This window comes from Mytilus galloprovincialis, chromosome 3 (genome assembly GCF_965363235.1).
Source record: "Mytilus galloprovincialis chromosome 3, xbMytGall1.hap1.1, whole genome shotgun sequence".
In the NCBI taxonomy this organism is placed as follows: domain Eukaryota; kingdom Metazoa; phylum Mollusca; class Bivalvia; order Mytilida; family Mytilidae; genus Mytilus; species Mytilus galloprovincialis.
Window position 1 is genome coordinate 65,806,499 of NC_134840.1, and position 23,436 is coordinate 65,829,934.

At 32.4% G+C, this 23,436-nt stretch overlaps 1 protein-coding gene across 2 annotated transcripts; it reads right to left on the reverse strand.

Annotated features, from left to right (window-relative positions):
• Positions 1 to 859: 859 nt before the first annotated feature.
• LOC143068656 (uncharacterized) lies at positions 860 to 20,587 on the reverse strand. Of its 2 annotated transcripts, none has more exons than XM_076242882.1 (7): positions 20,473 to 20,587; positions 12,841 to 12,998; positions 11,465 to 11,573; positions 10,944 to 11,007; positions 6,399 to 6,599; positions 4,630 to 4,766; positions 860 to 1,282 (listed from the first exon to the last, which is right to left on the reverse strand). In XM_076242882.1, exons 1-7 carry the CDS (start codon positions 20,494 to 20,496, stop codon positions 1,097 to 1,099), a joined length of 879 nt encoding a protein of 292 aa, XP_076098997.1. In that variant the 5' UTR covers positions 20,497 to 20,587; the 3' UTR covers positions 860 to 1,096. The 2 variants fall into 2 exon arrangements, with proteins under 2 accessions (XP_076098997.1, XP_076098996.1); XM_076242881.1 differs by lacking the exon at positions 20,473 to 20,587 and adding an exon at positions 19,239 to 19,355.
• Between the last annotated feature and the right edge of the window lie 2,849 nt (positions 20,588 to 23,436).

Below are 23,436 nucleotides of genomic sequence, written 5' to 3' on the forward strand. Positions count from 1 at the left end.
GAGTGTTTATGACGTCTTGACACTAAATCAATTGGATGTTGGCTGTGTACGGATTGATAGTTTAGTCTTAGAAGCATGATTTTTTATTAGTTGTAAGTTGCTTTGAACTAGCTGTCAGATAACTTCGAGTACTCTCAGATCTGTTCCTAGTGTCTTTTTGTTGTCGGGATGTACAAGTTCCCGGCCACGTCCAATTGTGGTTTTGTCCATCTGATGAGTTAAGCCTTTTTCAACTGATTTTATAGTTCGTTCTTATGTTGTACTGTTATACCACTGTCCCAGGTTAGGGGGAGGGTTGGGATCCCGCTAACATGTTTAACCCCGCCACATTATTTATGTATGTGCCTGTCCCAAGTCAGGAGCCTGTAATTCAGTGGTTGTCGTTTGTTTTTGTGTTACATATTTGTTTTTCGTTTATTTTTTTTTATTTAAAATAAGGCCGTTTGTTTTCTCGTTTGAACTGTTTTACATTGTTTTATCGGGGCCTTTTATAGCTGACTATGCGGCATAGGCTGTGCTCATTGTTGAGGGCCGAACGGTAGCATATATTTGTTGATGTCTGTGTCATTTTGGTCTCTTGTGGACAGTTGTCTCAATGGCAATCATACCACATCTTCTTTTTTATATTCATCAGGTTTTGTTAAAATATTAATAGAATGCAGAACAAATTTATGTTCATTCAGTATTTACTACTTGGTAAATGTCGTGGAGGTATAGGTTGAGTTTCTAGTGAATTGTTAATACCTAATTGTTTTAGTCATAAGTTTATGTAATGTGGTTTATTTTGAACCTTACGGAAATAAAAGACAGCAGGTTGATGTTTGTAGTAGTAAGAGCCTACAGTGATACAAACTGGTCATTTATGTATCCTACTTTATTTCCAATTTAAACAAATTATATAATTTTTAACATCTGTTACTTGCGAAACATATGTTATACACATTTTGAGAACCTTTTTTATATAATGACATTTATATATTTAAGAGTTTATTATTAATAGTCATCAAGCAATATATTTTAACAAATGTAAATGAAATCTTTATATCAAGTCAGATAATCACACAATTTTAGTCGAACATTTCGAATTACATTGCTCTTAACATCTAGATGATTCAAATCTAAATTCATCCCCAATGTTGTCAATATGTGTGTAGTCTACACCCACAAATTTACCCTCATCTCCTTCCATTTTCATACATCGATTTGTTGAGCTCTCTTTCATAACAAGAAATGCATACAACTGAGCCAGAATCAATTCGAATTCTGATGATTTGGTAATCTCCTGAAAAAAACAATCATATATTTAAGTACATTAACAGTGTCAACAGACAAATGACGATAACATTGTTTTACAAGTGTCTATTTAGAATATTTTGTTTTTCTATGTTTTCAACATACGATTCTGCATTTGGAAACATTCCCTTACTAAATATTGGCAAATGATTGACACAAAGGTCTAAAACATAATATGACACTACTGGATATATGCCTCTTCTGATGGACGTTTCGTCCACGAGGGTATCATCAGCCCTGTTACCGCTACCGCTCTCTATGTACACGACGTCACCGTTGTTTTAACGTTATCTATTCAGAGTTCCAATACAAGTATCATTACAAGCAGACATACCTATTTTCTAAGCCTTAATTTGTGTCCGATATAACCACTCTACGTTATTGGTGCCGAAACCAGGATGAATCTGAAGCTACGTTCGATACGAGCAGGACATAAAAGTGCAATTTCCAGACTGATAAAGAAGTTTGAAATCATTTAACAAGAGGAAAATGGAACCGTGGACATGGAGGATTTATCAAACATATTTGATAGTCTGAAACGGAAGCAGAACATAATACGCAAGTTAGATGAGGGCATAGTACGGGAACTGGATGACGGACATATCGAAACGGAGATCGTTGAAGCAGATGAGTATGCATTTAATTTAGAAGGTAAAATTTGTCAAGTCAACAAATTTATTTTAGTCAAAACTACATCGTTGAATACACACGCAGAAAGTTTTACTCCATGCTTAGAAACTACTCAACCCGTTCATACAATTAACTCTTCAAATACAGAACACAAGAACAACTCAAATTACCGTTTGTCAGATTTTCGCCCATCATATAGATCAACGAGTGAATACAACAAACTACTCAAGTTGAATATCCCTACTTTCGATGGAGATATACTTGAATGGCAGTCATTTTGGGACTCATTTGGGACAGCCGTGCAAACGAACCCAACCTTAAGAAACGTCTAAAATTGGATGATTCATTTGGAGCGCTGTTAGTACCAATCATTGTAAACAAAAAAACGAAAAGGCATTTTTAAAGAAATATCATGGAAGCCGGCAACTCAATAGACCGCCATGAAAATCCTACCGCTACAGCAGCATTTTTGACAAACACGGAACCGCGCAATCGACAATAAAGTCAAAGCCACACATATAAAAATCAGCAAAACACCAATTTCAATTCTAAACAGTGCGTGTATTGCCACGAATTACATGCCTCGGTAATTGAACAAAAGTAGTTGAATATACAGACCGAATGCAGTAGCCAAAAGATACTGCTTATGTTCTAACTGTTTAGGACTTCACAACTTGGTTGATTGTAAGTCAATCAAATTATGCAGACAGTGTAACAAGCGTCATCACACGAGTTTATGTAAAGAGAATACACAAAATGATAATCAAGACAGTGTAAACGTAAGTACCATACAACACAACGTGAAGGAACCGGACCCAATTTCACATACACAGGCAACCACAAACGATTTGCTCAAAACTGCAATCAATGCTGTAAGATCGGGACGACAATATGTAGATGCCCATAATCTTTTTGATGTAGGAGCACAGAGATCATTTATCACAGAAGACCTAGCCGTTAAATTACTGTTATCAATAACTGGCACAGAAACTTAAAACCTATCCGGATTTGGGGACAGTGCAGAAAGTACAAGAATTAGATACTTAAAAAACTAGTATTATTTATTTCCTAACAGATGAAGGACAATTGCCGATCAGAGTATTGGTCGTACCGGAAATCGCCGCACCGCTCAAATTGTACATCCATAAAGCCGCAAAATTACCGTATTTACGAGGAATAGAACTCGCTCTTCAAGTTACCGCAAACGATAATTTTCAAGTATCAGTACTTGTAGGAACCGACTACTATTGGTCAATTGTAGAAAAACATCTCATTAGAGGCGAAGTACCTTCTGCCGTGAAATCGAAAATTGGTTATTTTTTCATCAGGACCACTTCACGGTACACCAAGCTACAATAACCAGCAAACATCTACAATGAATGTGAGGATATCCCAAAATACAGAAGAATGCAATCCGGAAAAGTTATAGAAGACAGAATCATTTGACATTGAACATATCGACGAGAGGACAGGGATTAGATTCATATCAGAAGACAAGTAACCATGATAACAGACATTTCGCTAATTTATCCCAGAAAGAAGATCACCCACCTTCACCAGTGAACAAAGAGATTGCAAAGTGGAGAAAAGAAAATGTAATTGAAAGACTTAAAAAGGAACCGCGATTATTATAATCACTGGAACTGACATCTCATAAATACACAAGATCGTGTAAAGAAATACTACACGCAAGACGAGCGAAGACCAATGCAAAAGAAAAGATAAAAATGCGGACAAAATGAGACTATCGTATAATTTTAAGGACTATTAACTGTTGGAGCTATATTACAGAGTGTGAAATAATTTTATTTTATTCGTGCTCATTATCAAAGACTGTTAAAGATATTCAAATTTTTATGTTTATCACAGACAGTAATTCAAAGTGAAATTTTAATAATTTATTTTCATTTATTGTAATAAAATACATTTGCGGGTATCCCAGGATTTTAATAACTGCACAAGAGGTGATCCCGCTACCGCTCTCTATGTACACGACGTCACCGTTGTTGTAACGTTATCTATTCAGAGTTCCAATACAAGTATCATTGCAAACAGACGTACTTATTTTCAAGGCCGTAATGTGTGTCCGATACAACCACTCTACGATAAGCCCATTAGCCAGCACTTCGGTGTTGACATGAATATCAGTTATATTGTTATTTTTATAAATTTCCTGTTTACAAAACTTTGAATGTTTCAAAAAAGTAGGGATTGTCTTGTCCCCAACATAGATTACCTTAGTCGTATTTGGGACAACTTTTGGGAATTTTGGGAATTCAATGCTCTCCAACTTGTATTTATTTTGTTTTATACCTATTTTGATCTGACCGTCACAGATGAGTCTAATGTAGACAAAACTCACGTCTGACGTATTAAATTATAATCCTGGTACCTTTGTACGAACAATAGGAACTTTACGTAAATTAAGCAATTCTTATGACGATGGTATGTTCGGATCTTCTTATTCCGATTATCAATACCATTTAACCAATATTGAGAGGCTTGGTGCGTTTTAAATGTCAATATTGCGTTCAATATTTCAAGAATGAGTTGTATCATGGCTTATCCTTACATACATTGATCGTGAAACATTACACAAATGACGAATTAAATGAATATGCGTTACATAATTCAAATGGCAAAGAACTTAGTAATTACGAAATATAATTCTTAATTTGAAGTCCAATCAAACCATTAAATAATTACATCAACAAGATCAAGGGTGCCATCATCTGGTACGTGTAGATATTTCTTTTCTCCGTTTTTAAATATTGTCGAATAGCGCCTGATGTAAAAAGCATACGTTCCAATACTTTCAATTCTTCTATCTTCCAGAAAACGACCTATAAAGATAATTGAACGTGATTAAACTATACCAAGACAACATATATTAGAACGCTATTCATTTGAACGATGAATAAGTTCCTTATCTCACTAGTTTCATACTTGCGAAACAGGTTTAAGTTTTATAGCATTTGTTGGATTTTAGATTTGATGTATAATTATGTGTTAACCTGAATCAAATTGAGTCGTTACATTTTGCTGCTCTACGATGCCAAATTTAACGCCTCGATATCTAATCGGTATTTAATCACTCGCAGAATCATTATGCTTGGGCTTTCCGGAACATACCCTTATAATATGCAAACCATATTTGTCAACCAAAAAACTAAATACACAATCATATAATATTTGTTTAAGCTAAGTGTTATTTATAAATTAGTGCATTATACTTGATATTTTGTCACCAATGTAACTATGATGATACGATGACATGTACATTACAACATTACATTTATTAGAAAAACAATAAAAGTGAAGCAAAATGCATTTTTGTTATAAACATATTTAACTATCGATGTAAATACACGATACTGTTGTCAATAGACATAAGAAGATGTGATATGAGTGCCGATGAGACAATTCGCCATCAAAATCACAATTTTCAAAAACAATCTGACACTTGGCTTACACTGAACAGTAAGCTATAAAGGGCCCCTGCTATTACTAATGTAAAACCATTCAACCTGAAAATAAGCGGTCTTATCTATATATAAAAAACGAGAAACAAAAAACTCTTCTGAACCACATCAACAAATGACAACAACTCAATATCAGGTTCCTGACTTAAAACCGGTGCAAACAGCAGGCTTTCACGTGTTTATAGGTACCAACCTTACACTTACCCGAAACAATAATGTAACATCAAAACACAGTAGGACACCCTATAAAATATCAAATCAGCTGAAACAAAAGACATATTGAATATGCATTGAGCGAAATTATTCTTCTTAATATATATTTTTATGATGGTATGATACTAAACCCCAAACGTCAGGGAATTTACTTGATTTTCATATGATTCAGACAAAATCTTCCAATCAGTCTAATTGCGGTCTGGAGCTGGCATGCAACAAAAGACTACATACAAACAAAATGTATCTAAGTATATCCCGTGATTGGATAGCATTAATATCAAACAGTTGTGTTAGGTGCTTTTAAACTTATAATTACATTTATTCATCTAAGTACGTAAGTATATGACTAGATCAATTGAACATAATGCAAACCATCAACCAAACGATTAAAAAAAAATCAGTTGGGATTTAATCATTGATATATATTAGGAACTATAATTGTTCTGTTCGTGCAATACAATCTTCTTGACATCCTATTCATGTAATTGTAAATATATACTTTCAATAAAACAATATAAGTATGCGCATATAGAAAAAAAAAGTACGAACCACATGCATTTGACTATGTTAATGTTAAAAAGTCTGTAAAATAACAGAAATACCGAACTCCGGGAAATTCAAAATGGAAAGTCCCTAATTAAAAGGCAAAATTAAAAGCCCAAACTTAATATGTAAAATTGGTTCACTTTGGAATAAAGGAAAACTAATATTGTTTTAAACACTACTACTACACACACAAACACTAACCTGGTAACTGAAGTATATTTTTATACTTACAGTCAATAAAATCGCATGCCTTTTGACCCGGGTTATCTGATGACAATTTCTTAAAAATAATACTATTACTCTGACTTTCCAAGTGTTGCATAAACAAATTTGTCAATTGTTTATTGAAAACAACAACGCGGTACTCATTATCGATCCAATCTGGTCTCAGTGGATTTGTAGAAGCATCAATGAAACGTGCACGAATAATTTCTGAAATTGGAAAAAAAGCATTCAACGAATCAAAATAATCATTGCTGAATTATATGGTTAACAATTTACTATCCTACATGAAGATAGAAGAAGTAGTATTAGTGCCAATGAGACAATTCTCCATCCAAGTAACAATTTGTAAAAGAAAAAACATGTTTGATTTTGTGTTGATTTTGTCTTCACACTGTTTCGATTTGAACGCCACTGATGAGTCCAGTAGAGATAAGAGTCCAGTATTGCATATCAAATTATAAGCCATGTATCGTTGATGAGTTTTGTTTAAGCACTATTATTATTCTGTGTGATGTCACGTCGAAGTTTAATAGTAGGGTGTCCAATCAACAAATTTGACCGATTTGCCTTAACGGAATAACACAAGACTATAGTTTATATCATTGGAAAGAGGAGAACAAGCCTCATCGAAATCGTCATTGTCTGCCGTGGTCACGTGTTTTTTTTAATCAAGGTCAAAGGTCAACGCAAAACTTCCAGAAAAATGCACAGTCACATTTTGATAGCTTGTTTCTGCTACAAATATGCGGTTGGAGCAAAACAAAAACAACTATTTTATAGAAAAATATCTTTTGTATCTACATTTAAAACATATTTTATATTTTTAGCGCCAAAAATGACTTTAGATTGACCTTTTTGCATAAATGGTGGAAATTTGAAATTTTCAAACAGCTGTTAAATAACAATGACCTTGACCTATTTCAAGTTCTAAATTAAAAATTTTTGTATTCAATTCATTACAAGTAAGATCTTAAGATGTTTTTTAGATCTTAACTTTAATCATTTGTCGAAAACAAAATGTATTTTTAACGTCTTTTGATACTAAGGTGTTTGTCAATTTCTAGGTAAATATCAAGTTTCTCTTATTAGGTTTGAAAGAGAATATATAAATAATTTGTTTCTAAAATTGTGTAACATTAAAGTAGAACTTGGTTGAAAATAAAGTTCTGTAAATAGCTTTGCTTTACAGAAGTAAAAAATACTGCTAACGGAGAAAAAAAGGGGGGGTTAAAGTTATGAAAACAAAAATTCTTTTAGAAACAGGTAAAACAACCCATCCTACATATACAGAAGACTAAATAAGCAACAATTGTCCATAATGTTCACTAGTACTCTAAAAATAGAATAAGGGAGAGGGTTATGTACATCACCGATTTATTTTACAAGTAATTACAATAATAAAAAAGGGCGTAAAAAACCATAGGGACATTAAATGAATACAAGCTGACAACAGCATAACAAAACCACGGAAAAAAAGACCTAAATACAAATAGAAAATTATGATCAGGCAAAGTTGGCTTTAGATGAATTTAGGTATTTTTGACATATAGCTCTTCAACGGTTTCGGTACTTATACATCCTCAGATTTCACATGTTTGGCTTTGAGCGTTCCTGATGAAGGTATATCCAGAAAAGCGCTTCGAACGCAAGACATTATTAAACGTGTTGTTTTCAATTTTTTATAACCTACTACGTTCTATGGTCTCCTGTAGTTTAAGCCCACAAACCATGTCAAGGTCAGAGATCATATGGCATGGTTTTTATTTGGGTTTTTTTACATATCTTTCCCCACTAGATAGATTATTACTATATTTCCCACGATTTTAAAATAGAGTAGATGTTTTCTTTATTGTTTAGAAACTGCTTAATTTTCATTCGATAGCTAACAATGATTCATAAGGTACAAACAGAAAAAATGAAATCTTATACAGCGTCATCTTCGTCGATGTATCTAACTGCAATCAGACGAGTATTGAAATTTTGACATATGATAGATTTTGATTGAAGCAAATGCAACCCTTTGAAAACGCAGATTTCCCTTTCAAGTACAAACTAAATGAAGCTGAAAGATAGACAGGAACAAGTCATTCTTCTTTTTTCATCCGAACTGAAGGGAGAATGTAGGGTAGTTTTGCTATATTTGTAGTGTTTATAAGTAGATTCCCAAGGAGGAAGTCTGACAAGGGAGAAATTTCAAATTGTAAAATTGAGAATGGAAATGGGGAAAAAGAGACAACAACCCGACCATAGAACAGAAAATTTTAGAAAATTTTACGCTCAATTTGTTTATGTCACAATGATCTATTTTACATATTTCGTGGACAGGTAATTACAATAATAAAAAAATATATAGCGGCGCAAATCTTATGTGCAAGATAAAGTGTCTGTTTGAAACCATAGCTCATGCGTATGCTGCATGGAGGGAAAGTAATGAACGCATAAGATCAGGACATCTGTAACTTGTGACTTTATAATTAACCTACCCCTTTTACACCGAAGTCTTTGTCTACACGAATAGCATGTAAAATCATGCGAGTATCTACTTCATCGGGCATACAAAATTATTCTTAAAACCTGAATACTCCTTCTGAGCAGAATTAGGGTCCTTGAAAGTGCTAGCTAGATAAACGACTTCCTCGTGTATCCCTCATGTATCTTAGTTACTGTTATGTACCATGATGCTGAAAAATCATTTCGCCAAGAAATCCGATTATGGTCTTCTGGTTCTCACTGACTCAAAGAACTTATTCCATTCAGGAATTTGACGACCATCTATATATGACCGGAAACACTTTTACAGACGAACACCAATTTGAATCAGTTTTAGAATAACTGCAGTTGCGTCTGCTAGTGTAAGATTTATAGCAAAAATGATGGTACAATATTTTGTAAACATGAGTAGGAAGATTGTCTAGGTCTGAAGCATGATGCAATTTACTAAAATATACATAATCTTTCCGTGCTCCCATAGCGTCGATAAAGTTTTTATGTATGCTAATTCCTCGCGTATTAATAAGCAATTCAGAAGAAGAACCCTGACATATAACACACTTATCCCATTGTATTTCATTCCTACTTCGATTAGGGCTTGATGGACATAGTTGAACAGGACTGTGATTGTGTGCCATATTCCGGGTCTGAAACGTGACCGAAGATTTTATTTGTATATTACAATTATAACAAATCTATCAATTAAAAAAAAACAATAAAAGTTATAAAAACCAACAAAAAAAATACTTCCTACAACAAAACAATGATCTTCAAACTAACTGGTTTATTCAAAACATACAAATCGACCATACAATTAGCAAAAAAGAGAAATGAGTTTAGTGACAAACGTCCTAGTTAATGACCTGATAGTGTAAGCTACAAAACGATTAACGGTACGAGAAAAGGCGTGTTTGAATCAAGGCAGAATTATCACTTAATTTGTGTTTTAAATTGCTATTTTCTTCTCACCGATTAACATTACACAAAAGATATTTGGCACACATATGCACCATGTCTTATTGGTGTACTCAGAGAAAAAATTCCGTGAAAGTAACACACAATACATTTTCTTTCGTTCGAAATGTGGTAAATTTAAGCGAAAAAAATTGTCTTACTAAAATTATGAAATACTTCTACTCGAAGTATATAAATCTTTTCAGCTTTCGTTATATGATAAATGTAGTTTCTCAGCTAAATAATAGGTACCATTTGAACAAATAATACAGAAAGCAATAATTTCATTTTTCGTGTTGAAGATGGCCTGTATGAGGATGTATTTTTGGGTACCATAAGAAACTACAAAATTTTGAAAAACGTGACCACGGTAGCTTACGACGACATTCATGATTGGAAAATATAATGAATTTCCTATAGTTTGCATATAAATATAGCCGTGTGTTATCTGTTAACTTAAACTCGTTAACTAGACGTCTTTTTCGATACTGGGCACCCTACTATAACAGGTTCGTAGTAATCACAAGCCAGATTCGAGTTATATGCGCACACAAAAAGAGGCAAAAGATAAACTCATCATATATACCAGGACTAAATCTTATATATACGCCAGACGCGCGTTTCGTCTACAAAAGACTCATCAGTGACATAGAAACTAAAGACTCAGCAACAAGAACCTAGTCAAAAACTGGGGGGGGGGGGTATTAGGTGCTCCGTAGTGGTGAGCACATGTGGCACCCGTCGTGTTGCTCATGACATGAAAAAGTAGCCCTGAAATATCGGATCGACTGGGATATATATACTCTGTATGCAGGTTGATATATAGAAATGGAAAGTTCACAAATTGATGTGTTTCGGGAATAGCAGATTAATTAAGACCTTATTTGACTGTTTTATACCACATTAACGTATTTGTGATTGAAATAAATATGAACATTTCATGTGAATTATGCATTGAGTTTATCAATAATTAAGCATAAGAACAAAACGAACAAGAATGTGTTCCAAGTACATGGACTCATATAGAAACATACCACATCTCATTATTGTATATTTGTAATTTTATTTCTTTTGATAATTTTTCACGGATGGTTTGTTGATACTTACCTCCAGATAAATATAAGCAAAACTTTACAACTGTGACAGAGTTTGTAGAGGGTCTCCAGTAAGTCTAACAATACATATAATGTATATATAAAATATATGGTGATTACTGTGTGAAAAACTATTTTTCTTTCCTTATAAATGGTAATGTTTACAACAATCTAAGAGTTCAACAGTTCTCAAAAAAATAAGATTTATTTCTACTATAAAATAAAATCAACAGTTTAAAAAGTTACTATGTCAGCATCCTAGAAAACTGCTATATATATATTAAAGAGGCTTACAATAAGTGAAAAATACTTTTTATATGAACATTTTCAATCACAATAATGTTCGTCGTACCAATTGACATGAATGTTTACAGTCACATGATATTCTCAAAGGGTGCGGTGTTCTAATTGTTGTTTTTTTTTTTTGTTTTTTTTTTATATTTCACTGTATTATTTAATATTTTGTGAAAAACACATGTCACTTTAACTTATATTATATACAAAGACATAAAACAATTGTAAAAATAAAAGTACCATTGTTGTATTCCTTTTTACAGGTATTTCTTCTAGGAGTTCCATGACGTCCTTATTATGCAGTATTGTAACATCTTCATCGTTTATAGCAAGAAGTTGATCCCCATTACTGCAATTAAAACAAACTATCAAGAAAAGAACAAAAAAAGTATTTGTATTCTACTAGTTTTGATTTTAGACATAATGTTGTTTTAGCGTTGTCTTGCTAAGCATATAAAAAAGAAGATCTGGTATGAGAGCTAACGAGACAAAAGTCCACAATAGACCACATGACACAGAAATTAACTTTTATAAGTCACTATTTCATTCGATAAAGAAAGTATCGAAAGAGGGCAGTATTTGTTGTATGCAAAGAGAGGTTCAAAAAGTGATTAAACATTAATGTATTTTATTTCGTTTGAAATAGGGGTTTTCCCTTTGCTATTTATAGTAAATATTATAGATGGGAACTAGTATAACAGGTTTGATACTGGTTTTGTAACAGTATGTACTATTTATAAATTTGATGTTAGGTGCATAAGTCACGAGGAAAGTTTTGGCGGTTTTTACGGGTGGGGTTAAATGGTACTATATAAAGTTTGGCATTTAAATGTATTAGTATCGAAGGTTCTCGCAGTTACGTCGAATTGAAGTTGGTCACATAGGTATATATGCATTTGCTGCTGTGTTTATTGAACGTACAGGCGTTGGAGGTATTAGCCGAGGAAAAAGAAACGATGCGAAAGAGGAACAATGTTATATGTCATGTATTTATATATTGTTTCAATCAAAGAAAAATGTACAATAAATTTAAAGTAAAATAAAATATTGTATCGTAAGAGAAAATAAGATGTTACTGCGGGCAACTTATCCTATATCTGTGTTTGTCTTGTTTTATAGCCTATTGAATTTAAAGATTAAATACTTTAAATTCGGACGAGCAGGGCGAGGGAGAATTTAACACATGTTACATTGTATCCGTATGAATGAGGTTCAATATTTAGGAGCACTGGATCAAATTATCATCAAGATCATCAATTCTAAAGGTATCAGGTGCCTACCCGTTTAGAAAAGCCACTACAGGTGACTGTTCATCAAGATCAAGGTGCTGATCACATATATTTTCGTCATAAAATAGGAACCTTAATTAGCAGACAGTGTTTGATGACCATATTTTTTTGACAAATGAACAAACGAAAGAGTGTTTTTATTTTTCTCGTTCGTGTATTGTTGTCGGTACTTGACACATTTACTTTCCAAAAGAGGTCCTTGCGACATATTCATTCTGTGTTGATACCACAGTAAGAAATCATACAATCAATCATTCATCCTATTTTGGAACAAATTGGAAATTTTTTTTATTCGATGAAAAATTGCATAATTTTTAGGTACACTACCTTATTTGCAGTGTTGGAGTCGTTGTCGAGTCAAACATAAATATGTGCTGAAATCCATGATTTTCGATGTACCGTGTTTCTATGTTTCCGTGCAACCACTGAACTGTATTGATTTCTGTTTGTTCAATTCCAAGATCTGCAATTCCTGCTGTACATTCCTAATTATAAATCAAATAATTATATTGGTGTAAATTCCTATACAGAAATGATACCAGCTGACATTTACAAAATACAAATACAAATATAAAATTAAAAAGTCAATTGTTCATGAACAATTGAATGGTCTTTCCTTTTTTCTTTTATTAATTGCCTTCTTAGTTAAAAAATATATAGTTTCTAAGGACTTTTATGTTCATAAGTGGTTGCTTAGGGCAAAAATCATTCCTAAGGATAAATATATTAAAATAAGTTATTAAAAATGTCATATGTACTATTCATAGTATTTAAAGTCAAAAAAATAAGTGATTGCTAAGGACTTGTATGTCGTTGCTAGGGACAAAAATGTCATTTCCAGTAATAAAAATGTCATATTTATATTATTCATAGCCTTCTAAGTTCAAAAATATATGGTTGCTAAGGTGTTTTATGTCGTTGCTAGGGACTTGACCGCTGACCTTGACCTAACTTTGTAGATCTTATTATGCTGATCATTTTTGCAATAGAAAGTTTCTTTCTATCTCTAACCATTTTTGAGTTACAAGCAAACAATCATCATTTCGGACCCCAAAAACAGTTTTGGTGCCCTAGTTCCATAACAGTTGGTCCAATGATTTTCAATCCACATAACAAATGTAGATCTCGACAAGACACATATTTTCTCCATTACATTTTATCAGCCATCTTTTACGGTTATTTAGTAAATTCGATAACAAACTAAGGTCAAAATATAGGTCATGACCTTGGCCTTTGCCCTTAGGTCAATTTTCATGTTCATGTGAATTGATGATCATTGGTGATGATCCTAGGTGGCTACAACTTACAGCTTTTGAATTTTAGTGGCCAACCAACATTTGTTAATTTTCAAAGGGGCATAACCCTACCAATGAGTTGTTGAATCTTTTCGATTCAAATGTAACGAAGCACCAGGGTCTGTTCCTGAACAAATTCCACCCTTTGTTTTTTTCTACCTATTATGGTTATGGAGTTAGAATGATAACAAGGTTTTCGGTGTTAGGGGAGATAACCCCTATAAAAGAAATGTTACGGGGTCGTGCCGTCACCACAAGATAGCTTTTGGTCAACCGATACTAGATACCTAATATCATTTCAACATGTCGCGTACTTTTTTTGGGAAATGTCGTTAAAGTTTGGCGGAAAGAATAATAATAATAATAATTAAAAACCAATTGTTCAGAGAACAATTGAAGGTCTTTCCACCAATAAGGATCTATTTTGATATGAAAATATTAAAATTCAGTTGAAAATGTCAGTTTCTATGGCTTAATGATGTATAAATATGAATTTTGAGCAAAGGTCAAAATCTAGAACGTCAAATTTACTGATGACCTTGACCTATATTTCAAGGTCATAAACCAGGGACCCCAAATAAAAAGACCCTAGGTCTGTAATATGTATAGTTAATGAGTTATATCACTTTACGTTTAATTCTTAATATAGGAGGGGCAAAAACTCCCATTTTATGTCTACACACCCCTTTAACCAAAATATATAAGTTACGACATGTCACAACTAACAATTCAGTAAAAATAATTTGTCGGTATCTTATAAGGTTAATGAAAATTAGTGAAAATAGGCCAAAATCAAAATTTAGAATATGACCTTGACCTTTGACCTTTACCTAATTTTCATTTTTTTGGACCAATGATCTCAAAACAAAAGACCCTAGGTCTCTATCACTTATGGTTTTCCAGTTTAAAATACATTTCAAAATTTCAAATACAAAAGGGGAACTAACTCTCATATGGAGTCTCTATACGGCTTCGGTCAAAATAAAACAGAACATCCTGAGGATGTAACGAGCAATTTGGTAAAATAAATTTGTCGTAATCTTTTATGGTTGCAAAGGAGTAGTGGCCACAAGAAAAACAGTGTTTGGGGAGATAACTCTTACAACGTAAAGTATTTGGTTACGCAGTGGTTAGTTTTAAAAGTGCATACGCTTTACGATATCATATTCCAAATATCTAAGCGACATCTTTTGAAACATCAATACTACGCAAGAAAAGAATTAGGCGGAAGAATAAAAAAAAAAATAATAATTAAAAACCAATTGTTCAGAGAACAATTGAAGGTCTTTCCACCAGTAAATATCTATTTTGATATTAAAATATTAAAAATCAGTCTAAAATGTCAATTCCTATGGCTTTATGATGTATAGATATGAATTTTAAGCAAAGGTCATAATCTAGAACGTCAAATTTACCTATGACCTTGACCTCAATTTCAAGGTCACAAACTGAGGATCTCAAATCAAAAGACCCTAGGTCTCTAATATGTATGGTAAATAAGTTATATGACTTTACGCATAATTTTAGATATGATAGGGGCTAAAACTCACGTTTATTGACTACGCACCCTTTCAACCAAAATTATTAAGTTACGACATGTTGCAACTAACAATTTAGTAAAAATTATTTGTCGATATCTTATAAGGTTAATGAAAATGAGTGAAAATAAGCCAAAACCAAAAATTTAGAATATGACCTTGACCTTTGACCTTGACCTCAATTTCAAGGTCACAAACTGAGGATCTCAAATCAAAAGACCCTAGGTCTCTAATTTGTATGGTAAATAAGTTTTATCACTTTACGCATAATTTTAGATATGATAGGGGCTAAAACTCATATTTATTGTCTACGCACCCTTTCAACCAAAATAATTATGTTACGATATGTTGCAACTAACAATTTAGTAAAAATAATTTGTCGATATCTTATAAGGTTAATGAAAATGAGTGAAAATAAGCCAAAATCAAAAATTTAGAATATGACCTTGACCTTTGACCTTGACCTCAATTTCAAGGTCACAAACTGAGGATCTCAAATCAAAAGACCCTAGGTCTCTAATATGTATGGTAAATAAGTTATATCACTTAACGCATAATTTTAGATATGATAGGTCTAAAACTCCCATTTATTGTCTACGCACCCTTTCAACCAAAATTATTATGTTACGACATGTCGCAACTAACAATTTAGTAAAAATAATTTGTCGATATCTTATAAGGTTAATGAAAATGAGTGAAAATAAGACAAATTCAAAAATTAGAATATGACCTTGACCTTTGACCTTGACCTAATTTTCATTTTTTTGGACCAAGGACCTCAAATCAAAAGATCCTAGGTCTCTATCACTTATGGTGTTCCAGTTTAAAATACATTTCAAAATTTCAAATACAAAAAGGGAAATAACTCTCATATGGAGCGTTCATATTGCTTCGGTCGAAATCATGGACAAATCATGCGAAGGATATAACGAGCAATTTTATAAAATAAATTTGTCGTAATCTTTTACAGTTGCGAAGGAGATGCGCTAACAAGGAAAACAGTGTTTGGGGAGATAACTCCTACAAAGAAAAGTATTCGGTTACGCAGGGTAAATTTCAAAAGCGCATAAACTGTTCGATATCATATACCAAATATCTAAGCGACATATTGCGAAACAAATGTTTATCGCAAGAACAAAATTTGGCGGAAGAAAAAAAAAAAAAAAAAATAATCAGAAGAAAAACAATAGGTCTTTCCACAGAAAAGTGGAAAGACCTAATAATCAGAAGAAGAAATCCAATAGGTCTTTCCACGGAAAGGTGGAAAGACCTAATAATAATAATAATAATAATCAGAAGAAATACAGTAAGGTCTTTCCTTATAGAAAAAGGAAAGACCTTAAATAAACAAACAAACAAACAAAAAAACCAACATATTTTCTCAATGATTAGAGATATATATTTTATATCTACATTGCGTGGAGGTACTATATTATTAATTCAAGCTATTGCAATAAGCTTTAATACTATAAAAGCTCTTAGCAACATTATGTTTGCTTTAAATGAATGTTCAAATCATACATATCGCTTATTCCAGCTACACATACAGTACTAATTTCCGTATCATTACTTTTCAAAATGAAACTAAACTTATCTTGTTCAGACATATCAACAAAAGATGGAACTATATCACTGAAATTGCAAAAGAGTACATTTCTTTTAAGTTCTAACGCTTAACATTCAATGAGGAAATGGAACTCATCTTCAATTTCATCCTTGTAAATTGAACAAATTATTTGTTCTAAAGGTGTTTTAGTATATCAACTTCTATTAGTAATTTACCATTACTGATTCTGATTTTTACCATTTTAGAAATAACACTTTTGTTAAGATACAGTAGAAGATATTTTTCTTAATCAAAATTATTTTTAACTTTGCGATATATTCTTAGTTTATTACCATGACTATCTGTATTAGAGTCACAAAAAAGTGTTTGTTTCCAGTATTTTGTGAATTCCTCTTCTTATGACATATACAATGTCTATATGTGGCTTCATATAATAATTGAGCAGTAATTAAGGACCGACAAAATATGTTTTGATTTAAAATTTGAACATGCATTTATAATTAAGGTAAGATTTTGATGACCTAAGTATAATGAACGAAATAGATATAATCTAATAAATGAAAAAATAAAATAATAAAGTGTAAGCTAAGTGTTTTAACAAAAATATTAATCCACAGTAAACCTTCAGTTTGTACGTAATGGAACACCAAAGTAAACTGTCGATATCAGCAAACTCCCCACCAGCAATGACCCAGCAGTTATAAATAATATCAATCATAAATAGCAGTATAACAAATTAATACAAATATCTAAACAAAATAATCATGAATATTCAAAGTGATTTACGAGAATTTCAGTTTTCGTCTGTAAATTTTGATTTTCTTTAATGTGGACAAAAATGAAACTGACTTAAGTGTATCTGTGGTATCATTTATATTTAGTTGATAGGAAGCAATCGAGTCAACTTATTAACTTATATCAAAACGTAAAAGAAGTAACAGACAAAAAAAGGACGAAAGATAGATAGATTGAAAATAAACTGACAAAGTCATTGCTAAACATTAAAAGACAAGTAGACAATAGTAAAGAAGACGTTACAAAGATCCTGCTCCGCATGTGGCACCTGTCATGTTGCTTATGTTATTAAAAATCCGGTAGATATTGTACTTCGGTAGGTCAAGTTCGTGAACTGGAAAGGGTATTGTTGTTACAACATAGGGAACATATCCGATATTATCTGGGAAACGGTAATTTCCAAAACAGTCAACCAACTCTTGATGGCGACCGTAAAATTTACGAAGGGATGATTTCAACTTAACCATTTGGAACTCTTGGTTTAATAGCTTACTTGTAAGCATCAAACTTCTGTCAAGGAAATCATGATAGGAAATATAAGCCCGGGAATATCGTATTAATTGGGAGATATATACTCCATATGCAGGCGCTGCTGGAATATTACTACACAGAAATAAAATTTCACAATTGGGAAGGTGGAATCATTTCTTTTGTCGTACAGTTTTGTTTTTAACCGACCCTCATTGTCAATTTCTATATGTAAGTCAAGATATAAGGCAGGCTTAACTATATCTTTAGTATCTTTTATCTCTAGTTCGATTATCATCCATATAGCGGAACGTTAAGTTAAAGGATATTTCTAGCGTCTTAATCTTTCATCCTTGTCAATCAAATAATCAAGTATTTTGATAATGTCAGTTTCATAGAATTTTTTGTTTAAATCAGAGTGATTCTTTACAAAGTAGGATTTATCCCTCCCCAAGACAAAATACTTGTATCACCGTTCGTCATTCTTTTTTAATGACACAAAGTTATGCCAACTCTTTCAATTTGTCTTATAGTTTGGAATTGGGAATACTTGTGTAAAGTGTGGAAAAGTCAAATATTTTGATACTATTGCAAGATGAGAGAGTGTGCGATTATATGTACTCTAAAAGATCTTTGGAACTATTTAATATCCACATCTGTTTCACACCACCTCTAGAATAGGCAGTTTCGCAATAACTTTGGAGCCCGGCTTTGATAACTGATAAGATAGATGTTAATAATCAAGAAAGAGGTTTCGCGGAGCACTTTGAAGACCCAGCAACATACCGTTGTAAGTAATGACACTTATGTAGTTTAGGTATCCAATACAGTGATGGAAGATACAGTTCTTCGTCTTTGGTTGAAATTCCAAAGGAACATAAAACAGACCTACAAATGTATGATTATCCAGAATTTCCTCTTTGGTAAGTGTCCTAGTTCATTTACCAAGCAGTTTATGTAATGATATTTACACACAATGTTGTTTTGGACAAATTCGATATGTACAAAAAAGTAATCATCTACCCTGTCTCTGGTGAAATTAAAAAGCATTTGAATGTTTACCTTTAATGGAATTTCAGTTGTTTTGTTCTTAAAACTCGACGCATGCTCCTCGTCTTGATCTTGATCTTGCATACAGTTATTTTTGTCACTGGCTCTTGAATTATATGTACCGGTTTGAATGTCTGAATTTAAACAACACAACCTTTTTCAACTTTTCATCTTCAGTGCTGTACAACTTTGTACTTTTTTTAGCTTTCGATCTTTTATATCTGGGCGTCACTGGTGAGTCTTTTGTGGACGAGGCGCGTTTTTGGCGTATTAAATTTTAAACCTGATGCTTTTTGTTATTCATTAATCATGTGTTTCTTTGTCTAATACGTTTTCCTATTTATTTATATTGTAGTCCTGTAATATTATGTTGTCATTTCTATATTATATTTAACATTGCCATTAAAGTGCGAGGTTTGGCATGCCACAAAACCAGGTTCAACCCACCATTTTTTCCTTTAAAAATGTCCTGTACCAAGTCAGGAATATGGCCATTGTTATATTATAGTTCGTTTCTGTGTGTGTTACAATTTAACTTTGCGTCGTTTGTTTTCTCTTATTTTTGAGTGTAAATTGACATTGCGATAAGACGTGTCACGGTACTTGTCTATCCCAAATTCATGTATTTGGTTTTGATGTTATATTTGTTATTCTCGTGGGATTCTGTCTGGTGCTTGGTCCGTTTCTGTGTGTTTAGTTACATTGTAGTGTTGTGTCGTTGTTCTCCTCTTATATTTATGCGTTTCCGTCAGTTTTAGTTTGTTACCCCGATTTTGTTTTTTGTCCATGGATTTATGAGTTTGAACAGCGGTATACTACTGTTGCCTTTATTTAAAGAAGCATATACTTTAATGTTTTTTTTTTATATGCACAGTGACTGATGACCGAATGACAGCAAGGAAGTACACGTATATATGTGTAGTGTGTAGAAAATAGTGATGTGGTCAACCTAAGAGATCTATGTGAAAGTTTCATTGAAATCCCGATATATTTCAAAAATAGTAAAAATAGGAAATGAGTCTTAGACGAAACGCGCGTCTGAAGTATTTTGAAATTATAAGCCTGGTACCTTTTATAACTATTATAGACGAGCGAGCAAACAAATGGACCAAGACACTTTCAGCAAGTGGGATGTTTATGAAAACTATGTATTGTCACTTCCGAAAATACCTATTGCTTTAAAATGTTGCTTAATATATATTATATTCGTATTTCTTCATGATATTGGTGATTTAACTGTACTTACCGTTTTCAACAGAAAAATCCTCATTTTCTTCAATTTTAATGTCCATTTTAAGAACTTTGATTTTGGTTTTCTTTACCACCACGAGCATATAAAATTCTAAATGCTAAATATCACTTATTCGTCTATTTATAACACATTACATCCTGTCCATCAAGTTAAAAGTACTAAATACTTGACATATTTTAATGTTGTCATTCTTACGTGAATAGAGACAGTTACCAACTATAATTTATAGATTAAATATGTTTTAAAGGTGATTTCCATTTTCTTGTAATAATAATTCATTATTTACATCCTCGAGTGTACAAAAACAAAAGTAAAAACTATCATCTTCTATCATGTGTAGTAAAACCACTTCGTAACAAGTTTTTCTCATATTGAATTTTTATAATTTTGATGAATACCTTTTGTGGTGTTCAAATCCTTATTGCACGTTTAAGTAAGGGATATTAGCCGATAACAGTTTATTCTGTTCAATATTTTACAGAATGGACTGTTAGAGGCTTATATCTTACTTAAAACATTGTTTAACACGTCAAAAAGGTAAAACAAAAGAAAAAGCAAGCACGTATTTATTTTCATTAAGTATGAAAATTGTTTTGTGAATAAACTTCTTTACATTAATATATATCCTACATTTTGGCCCCTTTAGACAGCAGCTCAACTTAAAAAGAATAGACAAAAAGAAAGTACAGCTAAAGGTAAACAACATGTATTGCTAAACGAAGAATAAGACACAGGGTATGCGTATCATGATTTTTCGTGCGCAAAGGCAACTCATAGTTTCCGCTCATATTTTCCGTGAATACCTTTACATTCGTTTTGTGTTTCAAAATGGATAAAGTGATGAAATCATATTCTTAATGCAAAAACGAAGAAAGAGATGTCGTTATTAGTTATTGGGTTGTTTCAAACTTTGAATTAAATTCAAATGTGTATTCAGGATATATTCAGATACATTATTTCAGTGTGGATTACAAAGAGGATATAGTCAAAGCAGCTAATAATGGTTTAATAAATATTATATTTTCAAAATGTAGTCCTCTCCTATAAGTTTCTTGTTTTTTTCTCTGGTTTTATTGTTACAGGGTTAATGAGGGAAAAATAGCATATGAAGACAGGTTCTTGTTAATCAATACCGAGTGCACCGCAGTCGATTTTATTTCAAATAAATAATCAATATGAACAAACGAAGAGATAACAACATGCATTTTTTTACTTTCTACAAGGTCGTATCACTCTTTTTTCGTTTATTTGTGTATTCAGTCCCTTCTATATTTAATTGTTACCGAAACGTAATTTTGCCTCGATTTTCTTTTGAATAAAAACTTTTATAAAACGATCACTGCGAACAAAGTGCAATCGGACACACGATTGGTTTGTTTGAGAGATAAAATACGGTAATGTCTTCCTTTATTCTGCTTCCAATATTCATCGTCGTTCATAAGCCAAATGTTGCATTATATTCATATCTAATCAATAGCTTAAAAAATCAACAATTTGTAAATCAACACCGAAATCTGAAAATTCTAAAAAGTATTATAGTCCCATAGTTCATGAAGGCAGTTCACTTTGTACACAGGATACGATTTTGATTGTTGGTGGCTGTTGTATTGCGGCATGATCTATGAAATTTAAGAAGCATTACTTTATTGGGGTTTTTTCATTTTAATTTAGTTGAAAATGATGTTAGGAAGATTAAGAGCAACACCAGAGGTCAATTTTGATTACCAAAATGACGGACGAGGATAGATCTTTTAAAAAAAGAAATTCATAAAGTCAACAAAAACAAGACTGGCAACAAAATGAGACTTACAACGACCATAATCAACTTATTGAATTAGTGCAAAAAGAGACAACTCAAAAACATGAGAAAAGTGGCTGTGATATAAGTATTGGTAGTGTTAAAATCAATTTGAAAGTGATGTTTTCCCTCAAGGAACTGTTTTGATGAGTGACGAAATTATTGTATTGGAAGTTGACTTTAATAAAAAAAAAATTTTAATTGTTATTTGTTCTTTGGTTGTATTTTTTTTACATGATGAAAACCAATTAGGGTCATTGTTAATTTTTCTATTTCAGTGATTGAACTTTCATTCACCTGTAAGAATCAGTTATGCTACCTTTAGCTGTCCAATAAGAAAAAAGAGGACTATTCTTAAAAATATTGGACAGCTTAAGGTTACATGTTGGTTTCTTACAGTTAAATGATAGTTCAATCACTGAAATAAAGAACAGGAAAAACAGTGGAATGACGTCACAGTAATGTTTTAATGCTACAGATACAAGGTACATGTCATCATTGTATGCTTTTAATTCTGAGAATTGAAGAGGATACGTCCTGTTTATAAGTCAATGAGTCAGATATCTAATAAATATTTGCCATACGAATCGTTTTAAAAAGTTTGGATGAGTAAGGGTTGCAAACCCCGATCTTTCGACCACATCGTTGTATGTCTTTACGTACCCATCTTGGAAAAATAAAAAATAAACAAACCCTTTTTCTGATTTCTGTTCTCCAGCTTAAATTCAAAATTGTAGATAACACCAAACCATTATAACAGAGTATTACAATTTTGAAGTTAAAAGAGCTTTTTTTAATGCAAACAAAGATATGCAAGTCGAATGTTCTATTCTTGAAATTCCAAAATCGAGACATTTTCCCCCTTTACCTATTTCCAATGTACAATAAAAAACACACACACCAATACTCACAGCAATTGAAATGACTCCTATCAAGCTTGACAAATTACTTAACACTGCACTTAGGATGTGAACGAAGGTTTAAAAATGTAAAAACGACATTATCAAATATGATACACACAATAACATTTGTCCGTCGTCGCTTCTCATTAAAACCACTTGATCTTGGTCATCGTCTGAGACTCTCTCATTTTCATATTTATAGTTTTTGCGTTTTTCTCCAGTTTTTAATATATTTCCTAACCGAGTTCAATATAGATG

Coding starts and splice junctions, on each gene's coding strand:
- LOC143068656 (XM_076242881.1), bottom strand. CDS start 19,310: ATGCAAGATCAAGATCAAGACGAGGAGCATGCGTCGAGTTTTAAGAAC. Junction 11,008..11,464: donor TAAAAAGGAATACAACAATG/GTACTTTTATTT, acceptor ATGTATTGTTAG/ACTTACTGGAGACCCTCTAC. Junction 1,283..4,629: donor GCACCCTTGATCTTGTTGAT/GTAATTATTTAA, acceptor TGTTTTTTTCAG/GAGATTACCAAATCATCAGA.